General features: G+C 42.6%; 1 protein-coding gene across 7 annotated transcripts in view; it reads right to left on the bottom strand.

Annotated features, from left to right (window-relative positions):
* IRAG1 (inositol 1,4,5-triphosphate receptor associated 1) overlaps positions 1–22,826 on the bottom strand; it is a 108,594-nt gene that overhangs the window by 17,505 nt on the left and 68,263 nt on the right. For all 7 annotated transcript variants that reach the window (XM_033120378.1, XM_033120373.1, XM_033120374.1 and 4 more), the window contains 8 exons: positions 18,917–19,040; positions 13,545–13,575; positions 12,042–12,182; positions 11,420–11,551; positions 9,235–9,376; positions 2,668–2,717; positions 2,025–2,132; positions 83–150 (listed from right to left, as the gene is read on the bottom strand). In XM_033120378.1, coding sequence (XP_032976269.1) covers positions 83–150; positions 2,025–2,132; positions 2,668–2,717; positions 9,235–9,376; positions 11,420–11,551; positions 12,042–12,182; positions 13,545–13,575; positions 18,917–19,040 — 796 coding nt within the window. The remainder of the gene's footprint in view (positions 1–82; positions 151–2,024; positions 2,133–2,667; positions 2,718–9,234; positions 9,377–11,419; positions 11,552–12,041; positions 12,183–13,544; positions 13,576–18,916; positions 19,041–22,826) is intronic.

Raw genomic sequence — 22,826 nt, 5'->3', positions numbered from 1 at the left:
GAGGATGGGAGAAAAGGTAAGTTGAGGAAATTTTCCTCAGCGATCCCCAGATTTCCCCAAAGAGGAAAATCGACAAACTTACTTTTCCAAAAGTGCAGGTAGTGCTGAACTGACGACAGGTAAGTTGCCTTTCCCGTTGGGTGATTCGGACTGAATGGAAAACAGGAGAATTGAGGATCAGCGAGGAAGGAAGAAGCCAGAGCTGCTGGGTCTCTGAGGCTGCTGGGGCTCCTTCCCTTCCCTCACTCTCCATGCTTTCTAATCTTCATCTGGGAGCAGACATTGGCCCATTCCTCAGGCCTGCTCTGTCTTCCTTTCTTCCATGTTCTTTCCCCCTGGGGCACATGAATCTTGTAACTTTTCCTTCTCTTCCAAGTTTCATTGAGCAAAGAAAAGAGTTTACATTTTGAGGCTCCATTCTGGCGGGGAGCCATCTGTTTTTCTGTCTCCTGTTTACTGACTTGGACTAAGTACCCATGGGCCTCCGACCAAATGCAGGCCCCCTGGTCTCTGGGATGGATTCATGCAAGCCCATCACTGCCCTGGAGATACAGCTCCAAGCGCAGTTCTCAGGCGATGCCCGTCATTACTAAAAGCTCAAGCCATTAGAAATTTCTTTATAATAAATTCCCTAGGACTACCACGTTGTTTTGTTGCACTTGATTTGATTTAAACAATCTGGCTGCACATTATAATCACCTGGGGGAGATTTTTTAAAATACTGTTCCAATCCAGAATCTTGGGGTGGAGAACATTTAAATAGTACCCCACGTGATTTTAATGTATAGCCCTGTTTGTCAACCCCCTAGTCTAAAGGAATACATATTTTTAGAAAATTTATACATTTAGTATAGTATGGGAGATGGGTCCTTTAAAACATACTAACTAGCCCTCCTCCTCAAGCTCCTTTTTACAAAAAATGTTCAGGTTCCTTTGTTTTAGTGGGAGATTTGGGAGTTTATGTTGATTTCATGGATGGAAATGCTCAAGGCAGGAAGAAGTGAAAGAAGTTGAAGAGTTATTGCTACCTACTGGCATAATAGAGCTTGAATCTACTTCACCTATTGTTTACACAACCAGATTATTTCCTTATAGAGTAGTGCTAGTCATGGACAGGGCATAGAGAAACACCTGGAGAAAGAATTAGAAGTTTGAGATAGGATTAATAAGATTCACAAATGCCTGGGATGTGGAAAATATTTTGTTATGTAGGAACTGTCTTTGTTTTAAAAAAAATTAAAATGGGTTTTTTTCTGATTATAAATAATACATTCTCATTATAGAAATAAAAAAGGGCATCAAGAAAATAAAAATCACCTGTGGTTTTACCATTGTCCAGTGATAACCATCATTAATAGTTTTATATATATTCTTCCAGAATTTTCTGTCTACCCATAGAATAGCACTTTAAAAAAAAAACTACAAAACAGAATTATACTGTATATACTGTTGTTGTTTTTTTGTATATAGTTTTTAATTGCTTTGTTAATAATAAATTATGGATATTTTTCATGTCGATAAAGAATTATATTTTAATCATTATTTTTAGCAACTGCTTAGAAACCCCTTATAGGCATGTCCATAATTTATTTAACCAATCTCTTATTAATGGACATTTGGGTATTTTCCAGTTTTTCATTGTTGTAAACAATGATGCAATAAATTGAGTCAAGATAACATTGGGTCTAAGAATTCAAGCTCTGGATTCAGAGAGCCTAAGGTTTAAAGCTCAGCCAGCAGAGTGGGGAAAAAAATCATACTCACCTTGGAGGGTTGTTGTTTAAGCACGAAAAGAGATACCACTTGTAAGGAACACTCTCTAAGATGCCAGCTTACTCCAGAATACCAAGTCTTCTCAGGGCAGCGGCAGACATGGAGCCTGGTTTCTATTGGGCTTTTTAACCTATAGCTCAGAATCTGTGCTGGGAATGTCCTCACCTTGTTGACCCTGCCCCACTCTAGGCCACCCCCATATTAGTGAGCCTGAGGGAGAGGTGAAATAGGGCCAGCATTATCATACTCACCAGGGCTGGTAAGGAAGGGATGGGTGATGAGCTTGGAGGTTGGCTGGGCAGATTCAGGGCATTAAACTTGGGAACCACAGCGACGCTGACCCTCCGGCGGGGCATGTTCTGTAGAAAGAAAAGGGACTGGGTCCACTGTCATGGAGGAAGCAGTACCTGCAGTTCAGAAAGGCCTGGAAAATGCCTAATTGCTCCTAACGCTGTAATAACTAACATTCACTGCGTATTTTGGCTTTGGGGTAGTGATGGTGGTGGGGGTTGGTGTGGAGAGAATAGCCAAAGTTGACACAAATTTTCTGTTAGTGGTGAGTAACTTCTCAACATGTATTTCTCTTAGCTTATTATATACTAAAGAAATGGAGCAGAAACAACCTCCACAATCTGGGTACAATACTGTATAGTGTATGAAAACGATGGCAATACCAAGGTATGCATCATTTTATGTTCACTTAAGATACAGTCAGGAAAACCATGAGCAAGAGAAGGGTGGAGGAGTAACTAGCAGGTGTAGGAAGCTGAGTTAGAGACTCTGTCCAGAGGTTCTCTGGCACCCATGGATCCAGAATGAATGCTCTCCTGGGTGACTGTGGAAACTTCTGCTGTACTTCCTCTGGGAGCCCTGGTATTCCTTGAACATGCATACCTTTCCCAGCGTGAGGGACATGGACCGTGCTGTCCGAGGAACCCCATCTTCTGCAACAGGAGGAAACAGAGAAGAAAACTCAGGTACATTTTCAGAGTAGGTTCCACAGGGAACAGAAACTAAGCCAATGTATTTATGGGCCAGAACCGGCCCTCAAGGAATGGCCCATGAGCCTAGGTATTGGGGACACTGAGTTTGACACCTCACTCTCTCAGACAATCATCTGCAGAGTGGGGACTTTTTTGAACAGAACCTTTATCCTAAGTGCTCTGGGCTGTATGAGAAGCCCCAGTCTTGGACCTCTGATCTCCATCTGACACCACTGCACAGTCTCTGCATAACATCTTGGATTTTCTTCTAAACTTTGGGGATCTCTGAGGAAAACTGCTTGTAGCAATACCAGGGCTTATTGGGTCATTTCTTGCTCATTCAAGGGATGTACAGTCAGGGAAATTAATAAGCAATAAAGGAGCAGTGTCAATAGTGAATAGAAACTTGTTGACAGGAGTAGTTTCAATATGTTATCTACAAAATAATTCAAAACAAAGGAAACCAACACTCCAGGATATCTTTCTCCTTAGTACATAATTAAATGATATAATTCTGTAAAATGTTTAGGCACACCTGGATAATGCTGCCACCAGAAAACATCAATATGTGCAGAGAAAGGTTTTGGAAAGCTCAATTCAGTTTGATTCAGTTTGACCGATATCATCTAGGCTATATACCTATTTATTCCTCATGTCCATATATTTTAGGTGTGTCTCTTGAAAAGTACATAGATGATTTTTTCTTAATCTAATCTGAGATTTTTCTATTAACCAACAAGTTTAAGCTGTTTATATTTCTTGTGATTGTTGATATATTTCTACCATCTTAATTTGTATTTTCTATTTACTGTGCTTCATTGATTTTTTTTTTTTCTAACCCACATTGGTTTGGAAGTTATACATACATTTTAATTCGAATCTTTAGTGTGCCCCTTAAATTTTTAACATTTTACATGACTTTAAATTTAATCAAGATCTCTATTCTTTTTCAGAATAAACCTTAAAATCATGATAATTACCCCAAATCTTAAATTATACCAATTTCAGTATTTTTATTTCACCTTGCTTTTGTAATCCCAAATTATTCATTATGATACTAGTTGTTTTATACAGTGAATGCTTATTTTGATTTACCACATTTATAAATGTCTTTGATCACCATTCTTTTTTTGCATCCTACTTTCTTTTGATCTCAGTTTTATTTTTTCCCTAAGTACATCCTTTCGTTGTTCTTTTGGCAGGAGTCTGCGAGAGGTAAACTCTCTCAGTTGTTGCCTCAAAATATCTTTACCTAGCCCTCAATCTTGCATGATCATTTAGCTAGTTATATTATCTCTAGTTTCACAGAATTTTCTCTCACCTCTTTGAAGATTTTACTTCTGGTATTATTGCTATTGAGAATTGTTATTCCTTTGTAAATAATCTGTCTTCTCTCTGGTTACTTTCAAGATCTTCACTTTGTCTTTGCTGTTTTGCAATTTCTCTTTGATGTGTTTTTATTTCTCCTACTTGGAATTCACTGTACTTTCTGAATCCAATGATTCATGTCTTTCTTTAGGTTTCCAGATTCTGAAAATTCCTGTGAATATTTTCTCTCCCCCATTCTCTCCTTATGGACCGATCTCCTAATAAAATGTATTTGGAACTTTCTCATTCTAGTCTCCATATTCCATATCTTATAGCATTTCTTTCATACTTTTAATCAATTTATCCCTCTGAACTTCATTTTGGGTGACTTCTTTAAATCTATCTTCTGGTTAACCAATTTTTTCCCCACTGTGTCCAGCCTGATTTAAATGTTATACCAATCAGCTAGGTTATGCCGTCATAATAAACAACCCCAAAGTCTTCATGGCTTATAACAACAAAATTTATTTCTTGCTTATGCTACATGTCCTTTTGTTTCTGGGTTGGCAGCACGCTCCTCTCTGCATTTTCTCACTCGTGACTCAGGCTAATGGAGCTTCTACTATTTTAGATCTGTGATGACTGTCATTTCGGGTGAAAGAACATAGGGTAAATCACATAGGAGTTTCTTAAAGGCCTCAGCACAAAGGTGAAACATATCGTTTTGCTCACATTTTATTCACCAAGTCACATGGCCTTGCCTAACTCCAAGGGGATGGAGAAGTGTGCCCAGGGGGAGATCGGGAATAATGAGGAATAGCCTCAACTGTAGTAACGACCACACCTACACTGCTGATTTAATTTCCATGACTCTATTCTTCATTTCTAGGAGTTCTTTTTTATTGTTTTTTTGATAATTATATTATTTTGTTATCATGTTTTTGATTCATTCTTTTATGTCTCTAATAATTTTAAATATATCTTTTTAAAAATTATCAGATGTTTTACTATCTGTGGTCCTTTGGATATAATCCTGTTGTGTTGGTGTGTTTGATGATTCTTGCTCATGGTGGATTAATTTCTTGTGTATTTTATAATTCTATACTCTGAACTCATCTTCAGTGAAGCTTTGTTTAGAGGGTGTGTCTCTCCAGAGTGGTTTTATATTTGTTTCTGACAGTGTTCCTAGAGTTCGCATTGTGATCTTCTTTTCAAATTCTCTGCATATTGCATCATCACTTCTGGATCACTACTTTTGGGGCATGCATTTTTCCTATGAGGAAGGAAAATAAAATTTTTTTTCCTCTTAGAGCCCAAGTAGAACAGACAAACTTCCTTGATTTGCTTCTCTGCTGTTTGCTGATTGTCTTTTCCTTGTCCAAGTTGTGTTTAAAGATGCAGTCCTTAGAAAAGTCTTAACTTTCTATGGGAGTCTCAGAATCAACTCTCTGCCATGGTTGTCTGAGGCCTCATCTCAGATTGTGTGTGAATGTAAAAGTCCAGCGTCCAGAAAACTGAGGCTGACTCTTGTCACAAGGAGGGTGCAGGGTCAGCTTGGTTTCAGTTCTCTTTTCTTTTCTTGTATCTGAGTACTTCAATTTCTTTTCTTGTAGATTCAGCTGTTCTTTTGGACTAATGTTTGCTTTATTTTATCCAGCAGAAAGTATTTGTAGTCAAAGGGTTTTCAAGTTTTCCAGTTGGCCAAAATAGCAGAAACAAAATATTCTTTTTATATGAAGAGTTTATACAAATTAATAAAATACCAATCTTACCAGTGGACAAAAGATATAATTAGAGAATGTTTAAAAGTGGAAATACAATTGTCCATTGAACATTTGGAAAGGTCAAAACCTACAAATTAAACAATGAGATGAGATACAATTTTAACCCATCAAAGTCAAAGATATTTTTAAAAAGAATGGACAAGAATGTCAATGGCACAATGAATTGAGCATTATGATAACATGTTAAATGGAACTATCAATGAGTTATTTGTAAATAATATGCTTTAAGTGCCTTATGTCTTTCTCCTGACCTAGTATTTACTTCTAGAAATCTATCTTAATGATATAATCCAAAATGCAGACAATCAGTATGTTTCATATTTAGAAAAACAAAAAGAAAGAAAAAGGTGGTTTTTTTTCTTTTAAGTGTGTATCACCTTTCTTGAAATCAGAGGTATTTTTATTTCACTGTAGTCTTCAGAGTCTCAGGCAAAGACAAAGATAGCCAGAAGTTATGTAAATGCTTAAAAACAAACACTATTAGGGAATGGTCAGAGAATATCTGATGGACACACTTATTGGGTGGGTGCTGGCCCCTCTGCACCAGCCCAAGCCGAGGTATAGCTGGGAAAAACTTGAGTGGGAACAAATGTCTAAAAACCACTTCTTCACCATTCAAGACTCAGCTACCATTTCCCTTCTTATGGTAAGCATTTTTTTCACCTCCTCCGGACTGAATGTAGAACTCAGCTGTGCTCCCCTGGGAAGTCTGCTTGCTTCTGTCACAGCACTGGCTACACAGCCCTGCCCTCCCCACAGTTTGGGAGCTCCTTTGGGTCAGGGACTCTGTGCCCCTTACCTCATGATATTCCAGTATCATGTGGGGCACACGAAAGGGGCTTAATAAACATCTGTCGAATCAAGGAATGAGACTCATTCACTGCTCATTCCATAAATCTTGGCTAAGGTCGTTCACAGGGGACATTGCACCTTGCAGGATAATTCTGAGAGAGCCCACGTATTAGGATTTCTATGATGGCAACTTCCCCAACTTCCAACACTGACAGAGAGCCATTTTTCAGAGTCCCAGATGCATGTGGGTCAGGAGACTTGCTGCCAAGATCCAAAGCAGACAGTCTGGAACATGTGTACACGGCCTTCAGACTCTGGGAAGCATCATTGATATTCCCCAGGAAACTTGTGTAACCTCCTGTTTATAAAGGTTTCTCCATCTGTTATAATTTCTGTACTTTTCCTCCTCCTGATTTTGGTAACACGGATGTTTGCATTCCACAGGGATTCCTGTTGCTAAAAGGTCTGTTTTCTCCTGCTAACACCACCCACCCTCATCAGCCAGAGCCTAAACATTGGCAGCTCCCAAGGAGAGATCCTGGTCCAGGCACAGTCTTCCTGCTGCAGGAGCCTCCCAACTCATCTCTCCCTACCTCAACAGCTATGCTCCCCTCATGCATTACCCACTCCGAAGTCAGACAAATCTTCTAAAATATGGTCTGACCATGTCAGGTGACGCGAACTCACTAGTGACGCCTCACTGCCCCAAGGACAGAGGCCTGGCTTGTGGCCCTGGCCCAACAAGTCTTACCTTCAACCTGTTATCATCACAACCCAACACTGCAACCACATCAAACTGTTTTGTCTTCTTCCCATCCCAACCCCACCCTCTGTAAGTGCTGTTTTCTCCACCTGGGATGTGTTTCCCCCTTATGCCTGGAAAACTAGTTTTACTTTAAAACACTGCCCGGATGCCATCCCTCTGTAAATCTTTCCTTGACTCCCTCAAGCAGATTCAGGTGGCACCTCCTTTGTGCTCCTATAACAATTTGTATAAGATTTTTTTTTTAAGAGTCTTTCTTTAAAACATTTGTCTTGCCCACGAATCTGCTATTTATCTCAGACCTATCTCCCTTAGCCAGGCTCTCACTCCACCCCCGCTGCTCAGACTTCATCTCTCACCTTGACTGTTGTAATAGTAGCTTTGTGGGGTTCCCTGGTGCTGGCTTTGCCCCAGTAATGTACTTTCTAAACTCCATATATGATCATGTCCTTTCCCTGACTAAAATCTTTGGTTGGATCCCTAATGCTCTCCAAAATAAAGTTCAAATTCCTTAACATGTGCTGCCTAAAAGGGGATCCCCAAAACACAAAGGGTCTGGGGTCTGTCATTTCACAAAGTAGAGTGAGCTCTTGCAGCCTGTGGGCTTCATGTTAGTGGTCAGCTGCTCTGGTTAATTGTGTCAGGAGTTAGGAGTCTCTCTGGGACCATTCATGTTTTCTCGTTCCAGGCGCTCAGGCTCACTGGAGCAGCTGCTGTGAGGCCCCTGTGGGCAGCATTGGGAGGGGCCGTGAACCTTGCTCAACCTGAAATAGGTCCTGGGGCTGCCCTGATATGATGTGTGATCAAAATATATGGTGAATGTTTAAATAAAAAAATTTATTACGATAGATGACATATTACCATTAATTCCCCTCAAAATACTCCCCCTCACTTCGAATACACTTATCCCATCCTTCTTGCCACTTTCTGAAACAGTTCTGGAAGTCCTCTTTTGTGAGTGTCTTTAGTTGCACTGTAGTGGCTGCCTCGATGTCCTGAATCATTTTGACTTTGGGGAAGAGCCAGAAGTCGCATGGTGCCAGATCCAGTGAATAAGATGGGTGAGGTAACACCATAATGTTTTTAGTTGACAGAAACTGTTGTACCAGAAGTGATGTGTGACATGTTATGTTGTCGTGATGGAGGATGAAACCATTTGCCCATTTCATGTTAATGCATTGTTCATGATCCATGATTTGTAGCGCACTTTAAAACACACCTTCTCTCAACCATAGCTCACACCCGACTGACTACATTGAAGAAATTGAAACTTGTCACACATTGTTACAGGTTCAATGCGCCACTTCCCATATTGAAGATCCCTGCCTTTCCATTGGATGGCACTGGGCAGCTGCATTCACTGTATTTTTTTTATCACACTGTAAAGGCTTTGTGTCACACATCGCTTCTGGTACAGCAATTTCTGTCAAATAAAAACATTATGGTGTGTCCTCATCCACCTTATTCACCAAATCTGGCACCATGAGATTTCTGGCTCTTCCCCAAAGTCAAAATGACCATGAAAGGCAAATGTTTTGAATCGATTCAGGACATCAAGGCAGCCATGACAGCGCAACTAAAGACATTCACAAAAGAGGACTTCCAGAACTGCTTCAGAAAGTGGCAAGAACAATGGGATAAGTGCGTTTGAAGCAAGGAAGTGTATTTTGAGGGGGATTAATGGTAATGTGTCTTTTACTGTAATAAATTGTTTTTTAATTTAAACATTCACCATATGTTTTGATCACACCTCAGAGGTGTGATCGCATCCTAGAGCCATCAGGGACCCACATTACAGGGCCAAGATGAAGGCAGGACCCTAGTTTCTTACCAGAGGTTCCACAGCTGCGGCTTGAATTCTGATTTGCAAGTTTTTTAAATTCCATGAGCTCTGCGTGGTCTTTCTCGTATGTCCTTTTCAGGTTCTCCACATACTGCATCATCACCTCTGTTGCTTTTGACATGCGCTTTTCCTGCAGGGAAGGAGAGTGTGAGCACATGGGCATCTGGAAGAAAGGCTTGGCACTTGTTTGCTCTGAGTGAGGCTCTGGGCTGGGAGAATCAAAAAGATACAGGAACCAATCAGATGTGGCTCTGCCCTCTAAGAGTTTGTTGACCAGCCACATAAGCTGGGGGAGGGGTGTCTCAGGCACTTGCACTTGGGGAACAAGAACAAGCACAGCTACAATGACTCAGAAGGCGGCAGGTGGGAGAGAGTCATCTCTGCTTGCAGAGAATGTGTCAGGAAGGCTTCATGGAGTTGCAGTGAAGTGGCTGTCGGGTGTCGGCAGCATCTGGGAATTTATAAGATATGGGCAGGAGGGACAAAGAACATTCAGGCCAGGGAACTCCAACAGGGTCCAGAGGTAGGAAACCACAGGACTGGTATCTAGGTAAGGATTTATCCTCCAAACAGGAATCATTTGGAGAGCAAAAGAGGGAGCTATTCGGAATTATGCTGGGACAATAGGCATATACCAGGACTGTCTGGAAAACTAGGAAAGTACCGGTCAGCCTACTTATGTAGGAGTCAATAAGCCGTTGGGTTGGATTTGTTCACAAGAAGTAAAGGTACTTAGGGCTGGGTTGTGATGGACCTTGAATGTTAGACTAAGGAATTTGGAATTTTTCTGCAAAGGGGAGCCATGGACAGTCTTAAAGGAAGGGAGTGACATAATTAGGCCACCAGTGGAGATTAGACTGACGGGAGTGAGACTGGTGGTGGTAAGAGCAACAAGGAAAGAGAGAACAAATGTTTGAACAAGTCTGGTGGAATTTGAAAGAAGGTGAGGACTGAGACTCAGAAGCTAGAGGTGGGGAAGCCATTGGAGAAAGGTGAAGACTAGAGTGAACAATGCGTGGCCTAGAAAGATGTTTGGGAGGGCTGTACAGAAAATGAAAGATTTCTCTCTGCTTATGCTCCTTGGATCACTCAGACAGCCTCGCCCAGGGCCTACCTATCCACAGAGGGACATGCCATGACCACGTCCTGAGCTACTTCCTTTGAACTCTCCCTTTGTGGCTACTCCCAGCTGGAGTAACTTCCTGGGTGCTATTGCTGAGTCAAGTGCCCTTTCCTCAGAAGAAAACCAGGGGTGGGACAGCCAGTGGCTTGTCTTCCTTTCGTTCTACGGGAACTGCCTGGGATTGTGCCCCGGGAACACCCTGCTGAGGAAACCAATGCAACAGGACTCGAGTCCACGGTAATAGCAGCAGTGATAACAGCATCCGGGGGCTTTACCAGTATGACAGCACTCCTACATCGCAGATACTATCATCACCCGCATTTTTACGGTCAGAGAAGCTGGAGCACAGAGAGCTCAGTAACTGGCCCAAGGCCACACAGTGAATGCCGGTGGAGCCCAGAATTGACGTCAGGCCAGCTGATCCCCAGACACCATCCGGGATCAGGGCAGAGTTCTGTGTGCTTCAGGACCTCCACATGGCTGAGAGGGAGCCAGACCTGGGCCGGCACCCCAGTCTGCCACAACTGGTGCTATTACCTTTCTGAGACTTCATGTCTTCATCAGGGGATAAGGATATTTACTTTACAGGGTTGCTAGGAGGATACAAAGAAATAAAGCAGTTTTTCATAAAGCATGTTTTGCCAAATACTACTTCCATGGGAATTAAATAGGTATTTTGTGAGGGAAAATAAAAGGGGGAGATGGTTCTTCAATCAAATACAGTTGGGAAATTCAGAGAAAAACCTAAAGAAGCTTCTTCACTATAAGACTCTCGAAGCCTTGATTATGCCATTTTGCTTTAGGAATCTCCAAGAAAGGAAGGGAGTATGTAGTAGTTCCCACACTTATGTGTCCACAGAAAACTTTTCCAAGGAACACTCAAGGGTTTAGCAGTCAACCAAAAATACTCTGGAAAACCCACAATAATGTGCAGAGGAAGCTATCAGTAAGTGGTACGTGTAGTTGTCGCTGCTTACATCATTGCTCTGGTCACTGTGGGTGGAGCAGAGCCAGTCAGCAGGGCTGGGACCTGGCGAGGGCAAGGCTCACCTGGCGGACGGCCCCCACCATCTCAGCTCGGCTGGAGAGGCGGGCAGCCAGGCGGTGCAGGACAGCGATGTCCTCCAGCAGCTTCTGGTAGGTCTCCCGGTGCTCACTGTGGTGCCAGAGTGAAGCTGAGGACTGAGGAATGAGAAGGAATATCACTTGGGGTCCTCACATACCAAGACATGACTTGGGCTCACACAGGGTAAGCCCTGGTCCCCATCCTGCCCGAGAGGAGTGACCTCTGCAGGGCCTGGGCTATAGCTTCTTCCGGGGATTGGAAAAGCCCAATGTGGACACACTCCGCCAGGCTGGTCTCTGGTCTCTGGTTGCCACACACATCCAGGTCTCTGGTTGCCAAGGAGCTCCCTTTGCCATCCCAGGTCACCCAGCCTTGTCCTGAGAAACTCCCAAGGGCTCAGAGACTGTACCCAGCTCTGAGGTAACCAGACCTTCGGAATCCCTGCCTCAGCTACTTCCAGCACTCAGGAAGACTGGCTGGCTCGGCCTTGGCCTGATTTCTCATTTCAGGAGACTCTACTTGGTGACTGAGAAAAGCAGGATACCCGGGACAGCCCTTAGTGACAGTCCCTCCTCCAAGGATTCCTTAGCCAGGCTCCACAATTACCGTAATGGAAGCTTTGAAGTTTTCCAGTTCCTTCTCAGTGTTCTCCTCTGTCAGGTTGCGTTCCCTTTCAGCCTGGTTAATTCTAGATTCCAGGGTGTAGCTGTCATTTCTAAAGGCCAAGGACAGTTGTACAAACACGTTCTGTTGGGAACAAGAGTGTAGGAGAGGTGCTAGGAGGAGCTATTGCAGGGAACAAGGCTGCAGGATGTTTCTTGCATGAGCATTTTACATCAGCCTGGAGCCCGCCACCAAAGCAGCCATACCTGTGAAACTCTCCCTTCATAGTCAACTTCACAAACGATAGTGAAATAGTAACTGGAGGTCCATGTACGGTCCTTCCAGGACCAGAAGACCAAATGCATTTTACTGAGACATAATAAGAGAATAACACTTTGCTTTCCCCTTAACTTCAAGAAAATAACATCCTGTATTTGGGTTTAGATAAACGAGGGCCAACATAGCTGATTGTGTAAGCAGTTTGGATTCATGCTAGGATTTATTGCATGTGGAGTGTGGAGGTTTCACGTGAAACCACTGTAACGAAAATTAGAGATGTAAGTCTTGTTGACTTAAAGCAAACTTCAACCAGCATCTTGCTTGAGTATTCCAAATCCTATATTGAAAGCAGCTCTAAGAAGCTGCCAGGAGATTAAATAAAGCCAGGTATGAGTCTGTCAGGAGAAGCTTTCTGGAACAAATATTCCATGCTTAAAATGCAGCCTGCATGAATGAACTTTGAAAGGTGGCGTTGATCAGACATGGAACTCCTGGAACAATAGGAAACTACTGGGGAGGATAAATAGACAGATGGACTCTACACAGGAAGGAAGCACTGGCCTTCAGTTTTACAGCCTTCATTGCCCTGCCTGAGTCAAGTGGTAGCAGACTTACACTGTTGGGGTGAGCCAACTCTGCCTGAGCTTCTGAAGTTCATGTATCAAGGCCCAGAGTGGGCAGACATCTCCAGACAGAGAACCGAAGGTGCTGAACTGACCCAGTGATGATCGCAATATTGAAAGCTATTCCTTACTCAGCATCTACTGTATGCCAGCACTGCTTTGAGTTTTATGCACCTTAGCTCATTTAATCCCACAACAACCCTCTCGATAGGAATTGTTGTATCCATATATTGGTAAAGAGACTGAGTCCAGAGAGTCATTAACTTGTTCAAGGTGACACAGAGAGTAGCAGAGCCAGGATTCAACCATGGACGGTCTGATACCAAAGCCTGTGCTACTTTCACGGTGCTGAGTCCTGATTGTGTCAGTATCCATCTGAGGACAGAAGCTGGCCATTAAAAAAACCTCCCATGGGCCGCCTTTACCAACGTCAGTGGGTGGGGATTCTCTGTCCTACCCAAGCCTCAGTCCAGTTAAGTCTATCAATAATGCTCAATGTTTAGTTCTCCATACCGGGGTTAATGAAAGTGTAAATAAAACCCAATCAAATAAAACCCAATCAAGTCCAGGCTTCATAATTTCATAAAGCACTGGAGTTACTTACCTCAACTTCCTTCTCAGTTAGTGGAGGGGCACTGTAAAAAAGAAAAGATATGCAAATGAACTTCATCCAACCTATGAAATGAACCAAGAGGTGACTTTGAAAAACTAGCAGACCATATGTTTCCAGGAATGGAGTGAGGGGAGTTGATGAGATGGAAATGATTCAGGGTACACTTTGTGTGAGCTGTAATCCATGAGAGATTCTACTAGATATTGAATCCTACAGAGGAAGTGTGGTGGAAAATATTAGATCCTGGGGTCAGTTCTCCACTAGTGCCTCTACTATCCGTGACTTTGGACAAGTTATTTTAATCTCTCTGTTGGCTCATCTGTAAAATGGGAATAATAATATCTACTTTACAGGAGTCTTATAAGTAATATATGTATATACATATGTATGTATAAGTATATATGTGTGTACATATATTCACACACATATGATATCCACACATTTATGTGTAAACGTGTATGTATATGTGTGTGTACACACATGTATATACATATGACATCCACACTCAGTAGGCACTTGGGAGATGTTAGCTATTATGACTCACTCACAGGCTTGTTTTGAGAACTTAATAAGAAAATGCACGTGCTATGTACTCTGTAAACTGTACACATCTGAGCGCTACCCGGGCCTTCCTGCAAAGCCTGACCCTCCTGTCTCTGAGGGTTGTGACAAGGATGCATGTGGGCCAGAGAATAAAAGGTAGAAAAGAATGGCCAGAGCTCTTCTCCACAGTGAGAACCACTTATAACAGCTGGAATCAGAGATCCGGCCCGAAAGTCCCAGCAAGCACAGATGTGTCATTCTGAGAGGTTCCTCGTCGCGTGTGGGTCCCACAGCAAGCAGTTCTTTTATCTGCATGCGCCTTCTGTGTTGCTTTTGCTGGTAACTAGAGCGAGCCCTGTTCTGAAACCCGGACAATGTAAATAACGCACGGGCCCTTTCCTGTGTGGGGGCAGAAGGACTGGGAGGAGTCCTACCAGCGTCACAGGACTTGGCAACAGAGTGTGCCATTGATAAGACTCTCAGGAAACACAGCTTCCTCCCTTTGACAGGTGTGGAGGGACCCCAAGAGCAGAGGTAGGGGTCAGCTGTCTCTGCAAGGGGCTGGTTCTCACCCTAACAAGGGACTGTGGGAGCCTTCCTGTCAGGATGAGGCAACAAGACCCCATGGCCAGCAAGTCAGCAGAGTACATACAGAGCACGGGATAAACAACTGCAAGGATGTTTGATGCTTATAGTTCTTATCACAACCCCACCCGTCAGGCCCTTTCCTCTGTGGGCCAGCCAACGTAATTTTAACTCTCTTATAGAGCATGCACACATTGCTTACATGATTTATCAAGACTCATTGAACTTGCTTTTGACTCCTGGTTTTGTTAGGATATTATATAAAATGTACATATTTTTATCACTTGTTAACCAAATTTATTTTTCTATTTTGATGACTCATCATTCTGCTGCCTCTTTTTTTTTTTTTTTTTTTTGCTATAGAACACACTTAAAAAACAACAACAACAAAACTGTACAAAGCCCTGAGGACTCAGGGAGGTGTGATTTCAGTAAAGAAGCCCCATGAGACGGCCAGCTCCTGACGCAGACAGCTATGCCTTGTAAACTGGCATAGGTAGCTAGGGGACACAGCCACGGGCTTCCAAAAAGACAGAGGGCTAGCAGGGATGTCCAAGTAGACCACTACGGATGGCATCCCCTGCCTCCGCATTCAAACTTCCTTATGAGGCCTTAGAATAAAATCAAGGCCCTCTGTGAACCAGCCCCTCCTAGACTCTGCCCTTCCCACTGTCCAGCCACATTGCCATTCTGTTCCTCCAACACTTACCTCATTGTGGTCCTAGGGATTTTGCATTTACAGTTCTTTCCTTTTTCTCACTTTCTTTTGTAACAACTTTATTAAAATATAATTCACATACTATAAAATTTACCCTTTTTAAACTTACAGTTTGGTAGTTTTTAGTATATTCATATAATTGTACAACCATCGCTACAGTCAATTTTAGAAATTTTTCACCATCCCCAAAAGAAACCCCACAGCCATCAACCGTCACTCTCCGTCTCCCCCAACTCCCATCCCCAGCCAACCACTAATCTACTTTCTGTTTCTGGATTTCCCTATTCTGGATATTTCATATAAATCACATCATACAATATGCAATCTTTTGTGACTGGCTTCTTTCACTTAAAATGTTTTCAAAGTTTATCCACATGGTAGCGTACATCAGTACTTTATTTTTATGGCTGAATAATATTCCATTGTATAAATATATCACATTTTATTTATTCATTCATCAGTTGATGGACATTTGGGTTGTTCCCGCTTTTTGGCTATTATGAAAGTGCTGTTATGTTACTGAACATTCACATACAAGTTTTTGTGTGGACATATGCTTTCATTTCTCTTTGTTATATGCCTAGAAGTGGAATTGCTGGGCCATATGGTAACTCAACATTTGGCTTTTTGAAGAACTACCAAACTGTTAAAGTGGCTGCACCATTTTACTGAGGATTTCAAGTTCTCCACATCCTCAGCAACACTTGTAATTGTCCATCATTTTTATCTTAACCATTCTAGTGGATGGTTATCTAGTAAAATGGCATCATACGATCGTTTTGATTTGCATTTTGCTAATCACTAATGATGTTGCACATCTTTTCATGTGCTTATTTGACTCCTCACATATATCCTCTGAAGAAATGTCTACTTAAATTGCCCATTTTAAAAAAGTTAGTTGTCTTTTTATTGCATTACAAGAGTTCTTTATTTATTCTGGAAATAAGTCTCTTATCAGATAATGATTTGCAAATATTTTCTTCCATTCCATGGCTTGTTTCTTTCACTTTCTTGATGGTATTGTTTATATCACAAATTTTGAATTTTGATGAAATACCATTCATCTGTTTTTTTCTCTAGTTCTTGTGCTTGTGTTGTCATATCTAAGAAACCACGGACTAACAACCCAAGGTCACAAAGAGCTGCTCTTATATTTTCTTTTAATAGTTTATAGGATTAGCTTTTACATTTAGAACTGTGATCCATATTTGTGTATTGTGTCAGGTAGGGTCTGACTTGACTCTTTTGCTGTGGCTGTCCAGGTATCCCAGCACAATTTGTTGAAATTACTGTGCTTTTTGTCTGGAAATTTTTTCCCTGAAATCTTTGCACGGATGACTTCTTCTTGTCCTTTGTGTGTCTCAGCTTAATAACAACGTTATCACAGAGGACTTCCTTGACCCTACCCAGTGTTCCACTCCCATGTCGTTCTCTGTACGTGCCTATTCTGTGGTCTTCCTAGCAGCTCTGCCATCTAAAGTCATTCATTTGGCTACTGCAGTATTATTTGTCTCCCCACCCAGATTGTAAGCACCATGAGAACAGGCACTGTGTCTGCTTGTTCTCCATTCTAATATCTGGCACATCATGGGCACTCAATAAATATTTGTTGATTAAATGCCCGCTCATTTCTCCTGTTGGTGTTTGACCCCGGGATACCTTATCCAGTGACATCTCCTCTTTGCACTCTTGTTAACCAACCACTCACTGTGTCCCTAATTTGGGTTCTAGACCTGGTTTTTCCACTGAACCCATTCAGCTTGCTGACTCTATGAGTTCCTTTCTCATATGGTCCAACCCCAATTCACATAGTTCACAAGGAATATGAAACAAACTCCGCCTGCATATTAAAACTCAAGTGTAATCTTCCCATGTGTCTGCTGGGGGAAGGAATCTTGGAGCTCTGGCTTCCTTCGGTTTGTCCATCTATCCCAAACCCCAAACCAGAACTAGAGAGTTCTTGGCCCAACCAAGGGCCCAATTTGGAAACAGCCTCTACTGAGGCCAGAAGCAGGGAGGCTGGTTTGGTGGTAGGAGCAGGGAGGCTGGGGACAGGCGACGTGGCTATGGATGCAATGCCTGCGAGACCCTGACCTCAGAGCTTCAGAAGCTCGTCTCATTCGTTGACCATGCAAACCCAGAGAGGCCTCATGGCCGGCAGCCAGCAGCTGCTCATTTACTCAAGGAAGACAGAACTGCTCAGTCTCCCTTTCCTGGGGAAGCTGGGGAAATTTAATAGCTGGAGGTGTGCCCTAAGCATACTAATTAGCTTCAACTTTACAAGGGAAAAAGAAGCCAACCACACTGTTGACCAGCCTTGTGCCCTGCAGACTGAAGAGCACTGGTGATCATGTGGGTACTTCTGACAGGCCCCTGGCACAGCTGGAGAGGCACTGGGTCTGGAATCAATCCCCCCTGAATTCAATTCCTAACTCCATCACTTGCCAGTGTGTTGCTTTGCCTCTCTGTTCCCTCGATGCAGAGAAAACAAAATCTTCCTTTTCTGCTTCACTGGGTTGTCACAAACACCAAATGACGCTGTGCACTTGGGGTGCTTCTCCTTTGCTTTCCTGTCTCTAACACCCCTTCTCTGCCTTCCACGTATGTGAACTGGCCCAATTCATTCCCTCCTCCAGCTGTGAATGCAGCTTGTTTCTGACTTGTTTCTAGCACTTTCCCTGATGTTGGTTTAGTTGCTAGGTCCCTCTGAATGGTGCCCTGATGACTGTATTTTAGGTGATTACAGTGTGGAATTTGAACACATCACACCCATTGAGAAAAAACTTGTTTTCCTTTCATATTTACCCCCAAATTGGAGCGCGCTGTTATGTCTGATAGCTCCTCCTAACGGCTTTTCTCCCCCAACAGTTCAGTGTCCAGGTTGCTAGACATGCAGGAACCCACCCAATCCCTATTGCTGAGTGGTACCGTATCTTCTCTCCTTCATACTCCGAGCTATTCCCTTTTCAACCCAACTATCCAGGGCCTGTCGTGAGCTGTTCCAAGTCCCTGCTCACATACCATCTCATTTAGCTGGTGCAGCGCCCTACCAACGGCAGAGCGCTTATGATCCCTGTTGTGTAGGTGAGGAGGCTGAGGTTTGGGAAGTGAAGTCACTTTGTCCCCACGTGTGGAAGAGCCTGGCAGGTTTTCCAAGCAACCCTTCTTCATGTGTTTCCAAATGTTCTACATCTCTATCCACACAGATATCAGACATAGCACCTCTCAGTTATAGGTAAATGGTGGATCTGGGAATAAAATCATGTCTCCTGGCCCACCACCCTCTGCTACCATGAGCCTCTGGTGAACCTCACCTACCCTTGAGTTGGAACCACCTCACCTGACCCTGTATTATTCTTTTTGTTTTGGATGCGTTTGCCCAATTTGGACCATTGGACTCTGACCCTCCTGGGGTCCAAAATCAAGGCTGGTGCTCTTCTATGTCCTGTCTAGAATCTAGAATCTAACACAGGGGCCACCTAATACAGGTCTCCTGCAACCCACGCCCTGATTTTACCTTCCTGGGAGAGACTTGTGGACCCGCAGTTTGCGCAGCAGCACATCAGAAATATTGGGCATGACGTCCAGGCCACTCTTCGACTCCTCTTCCTCAATAGCTGGGGAGAGTTCAGAAGGGAGCCCTAAAAGAAAACAAAAGTGCTTAATTAATAGAATGTCTGTTTGAAATCACAGTACTACCGTTGGCCATTTGCTTCAGTGCGTAAGGAAGAGCTTTAACATTTGTAAGAACCTAATTATATGCCAGGGACTTTATAATTGCTCTTTTATCCTTACAATGATTTATTAAGTTAAACTTAATCATCCCATTTTATAGATGGGTAAACCAAGACGCAGCAAGGTTAAGAACTTGCTTAAGGTCACAGAACTAGTAAATAGCACAGGCAGACTTCAAACCAATTCTAGTTCTTCCCATTGTGCCAAGCAGGCTCTGGGGCCAGAGGTTGGTTTCTGGCAAATTGGTTGGCTGTTTGGCTATAATATTTACAAAAATCCCCTTTCTTTGTCAGGCGTCTCAAGAGGTCTATTGCCCAATTAGTCTTCCTCAAATGAGTTCAACATTTCCATCATCTGTGGCCTACCTAGAAATCAGCATCTGGTTCCATATCCCCATAGACAGGAACGAAACAGGGTTTTTTTCCCACGATAAAGCAAAGGTCATCAGGTCTTTTACAGATCTCAGAAATAGATGCCTCCAAGTCAACAGCCTTTTGTTATCTCCTAAAACTATCTGGGGTCTATGCTCTGAAGGCAGAAAGAACAAACCAAATACTCTCTTTTCCGTAAATCTTTCTCCAGCTCTTGTACCGCTCCCAAAGATTTCCTTCTCCAGGCTCTAGCCCTGTTTTCCCAATGGCTCATTAGGACCCGCTATGGCCCATGGCCTCTAGATAGCACCCCCTGTCTGCACACATTCTGGTTGTTGCTGTCCCAGAGGCCCAGACGTGCTCTTACCAAGTTCTTAATTCAGGAGGACATGGGCACGTCTCTGCCATTAGCATCTGTTATTCACGAGCACAGACGTGCTGTGCCTGACTGTGGGCTCACACTACATTTACGATTAAAAGCCTCAAGTCTCTTTCACTTGAGCCAAGTCAGGTATCTTCATCCCATACCATGGTTACTTTCCATTTGCTTGCAAGATGTTATAGTTATCCATGTTTTACCCCCTCTCCTGGGTTTCGACCCGGCAGATTTCCAACCTGCTCTATCGTTTGCCAAAATTGTAAGCCAGGCCAGAGATCATGAGTATACGCGTTGTCGTGGTAGCCATCCAAATGGAGCTAGGACTGGGAGTCATGTCAATCAGAAGCCTCACCAAGGGAGATTATACAGAGAGAAGAGGAGGTGTAATTTGGCTCAAAGCAAAGAATACTTATGTATTAGGTTGGTGCAAAAGTAATTGCGGTTTTTGCAATTAACCTTTTAAACTGCAATTACCTCTGCACCAACCTAGTACTTCGAGCTTTGCAATAATAGAATGGTGTTTATCAGTTTCCTGGTACTCAAGGCATCCCAGCAAAGTCCGGAGGTCCATCTGTCAGAGACAGGGCAGTCAGCTGTCCTTCTCTGAACGTAAGATTGGACTATATATTCTCTCAGCTACATGTCATCTCTTGGGTTGTGTCCTGGCATTTATTGCTCTCTGACATGTCCATGTGACAGATGGTAAATCCTGTGGTGCTTCTGGACTCACTCTACCTTTAGGAATCTCCAATATCTAGCAGAAAGATAATTAAGCAGTAGGCTCCTGAGAAACCTATGTGACTGATTGAACTATACGAGGTCTAACAATCAGGTGAAAGCCATACCAGGGGCTTTTGCCCCGAAAAGTGCCCTAGGATGAGCACTGCCCAGCCCCCGAAAAAAGCAATTAGGGCTTCTAGCCTTGCTAAAATGACTGTCTGAAGACTGATCCCAGAACTGCTGGATCCCAGAATCAACCACCCTCTTCCTGAAGTCAACAAAAGGAACGTAACAACAATAACAACAAAATTTAAAACCCAAAATAGACCAGCAACTCTCAAATAAAGAAAAAGGCAATAATCTTTAAAAATAATGGCCAAAGACAAAACTTACTAGGAATAAATGTAGAGCTCCCACCCTTGATAACCCTTTCTTCTTCCCTCAAAGACTCAGTACTGAGAGGAAGATGTGAGAGAAAGAATTCTGACAAAGAGTGCAATACCACGGAACGGGAAGGGAAGTGGGCAGGCAGCCTGCAGGGGAGGTTCAGAATGTTTCTCTAGAGTAGAAGGATCTCCATTCCACCATAACAATACTCCAACAAGAGAGAAACCTGCCTGTGCCACTCTTTGCTTTTCTTGATGAGGAGGAGAGAAGAGGAAAGATGAATGCACAGTAGCCTACCAGAGCTGATTGCATAGAACAATATGGAGGGATTTACCAGAAAGGAGGACAGAGAGAGAATAAATAAAACAAGCTCCTTTGTGAGTGACAGGAGATGCCTGGAAAGCCGCAGCTGAAGCTGCCCTACACCCCTTTCTGAGAAACAGCACAGTGGCCAAACTCCATAGATTCTGTCTATCTTTTCCTTCCTTTACCCGACAGGGCAGTAAGAGTGGCTGCTGGGAATAGCTGGGTCAAGTCTGGAAAATAAATACCTGGGTAGATTGTCTCTATAATTCTACCCAGAAGTGACGAAACAATCTATAACCCACTAGTCCCCACCCAAGGGAATAAGATGAGCCCCTACTTTGGTATAATAAACTTAAGTGTTAGACTGTGAACAAAGTTGGAAAAAGAACAGAAACCAAGCCTACAAAACACTAGTATCCACAGCTCCATCTGAACTTCCCCTTTTTCCACCACCCAAGCAGTAACAAAGCAGACACAAAATACCCTCAACTAAGTGCTGCAGGGAGGACCGAGATCTCAGATAAGGTAGAAAGGAGTCAACGAAAACTGACCTACACATATCTAGGTAAAGAGAAAATCCAGGTATATATGCCCATATAAAAAGAAATAAAAGAAAAATAAATGGCCTGGCAACTATATAAAAATACTAAAAAGAGGAAGGAAAATAGGAAGGAAGGTATAAAGGAAAGAAGGAAACATGCAGGGGACAGATGTCAGGGTGAAAACACAGATGCAATAAACAGCAAAAATGTATGTTTGTGCAAAACGTATATCACAAATGCCTTGACTCAAGGAAAAATTAGAAGCTGAAAAAAAAATTAAAATAGGAAATCAGAGTTAAAATGAGGGGATCACACAAAGATAGGAAAAGATTACAATTTAAGGAAACAAATTGAAGACCAAAATAATAGAACTAAGCAGGAAATTATAAAAAGATAGAACTAACCAATATATTGGAAATATGAAAGAATATAACAGATACAGCTCTCGAACTGAATTAGTAAGGAGGGTGAGGAGATTGAGATGAGCACAGGAATGTGAAAAAGGAAAGATTAAAGTGTTTGGAGATGGAATAATGGAACTACACTTGAGCTATTGATGAGAAATTTATGAGTTATGGTGTCTCTGAGGTAGTGGACAAAACAAAAGAAACAAAGAACATATCCAAAGATACAAGAGAAGAAAAATTTTCCCCAATTGAGAGAAAAGCTGAACTTACAGATTGAAAGAACATACCATGTTAAGGGGGAAATATATATAGTCTGACAATTAAGTTCACGAACTTTTTACAAAAATGTTGCTAAATTTTTTTGATATTAGAGGGATTATTCTTTATGAATTTATATCAACTGGACAAACAGTTAACCAAGTTTACTGTTTGGGAATGCTGAAAAGGCTGTGTGAAAAAGTTATACAAAAACGATCTGAATATTTTGCCAAAAATTCATGGCTCTTGCATCACGACAATGCACGAGCTCACATGGCACTGTCTGTGAGGGAGTTTTTAGCCAGTAAACAAATAACTGTAT

The sequence above is a fragment of the Rhinolophus ferrumequinum genome, chromosome 11 (genome assembly GCF_004115265.2).
Source record: "Rhinolophus ferrumequinum isolate MPI-CBG mRhiFer1 chromosome 11, mRhiFer1_v1.p, whole genome shotgun sequence".
Taxonomy (NCBI): domain Eukaryota; kingdom Metazoa; phylum Chordata; class Mammalia; order Chiroptera; family Rhinolophidae; genus Rhinolophus; species Rhinolophus ferrumequinum.
Note: the sequence above shows the minus strand (reverse complement) of the source record. Positions and strands in the feature narration are given on the sequence as shown.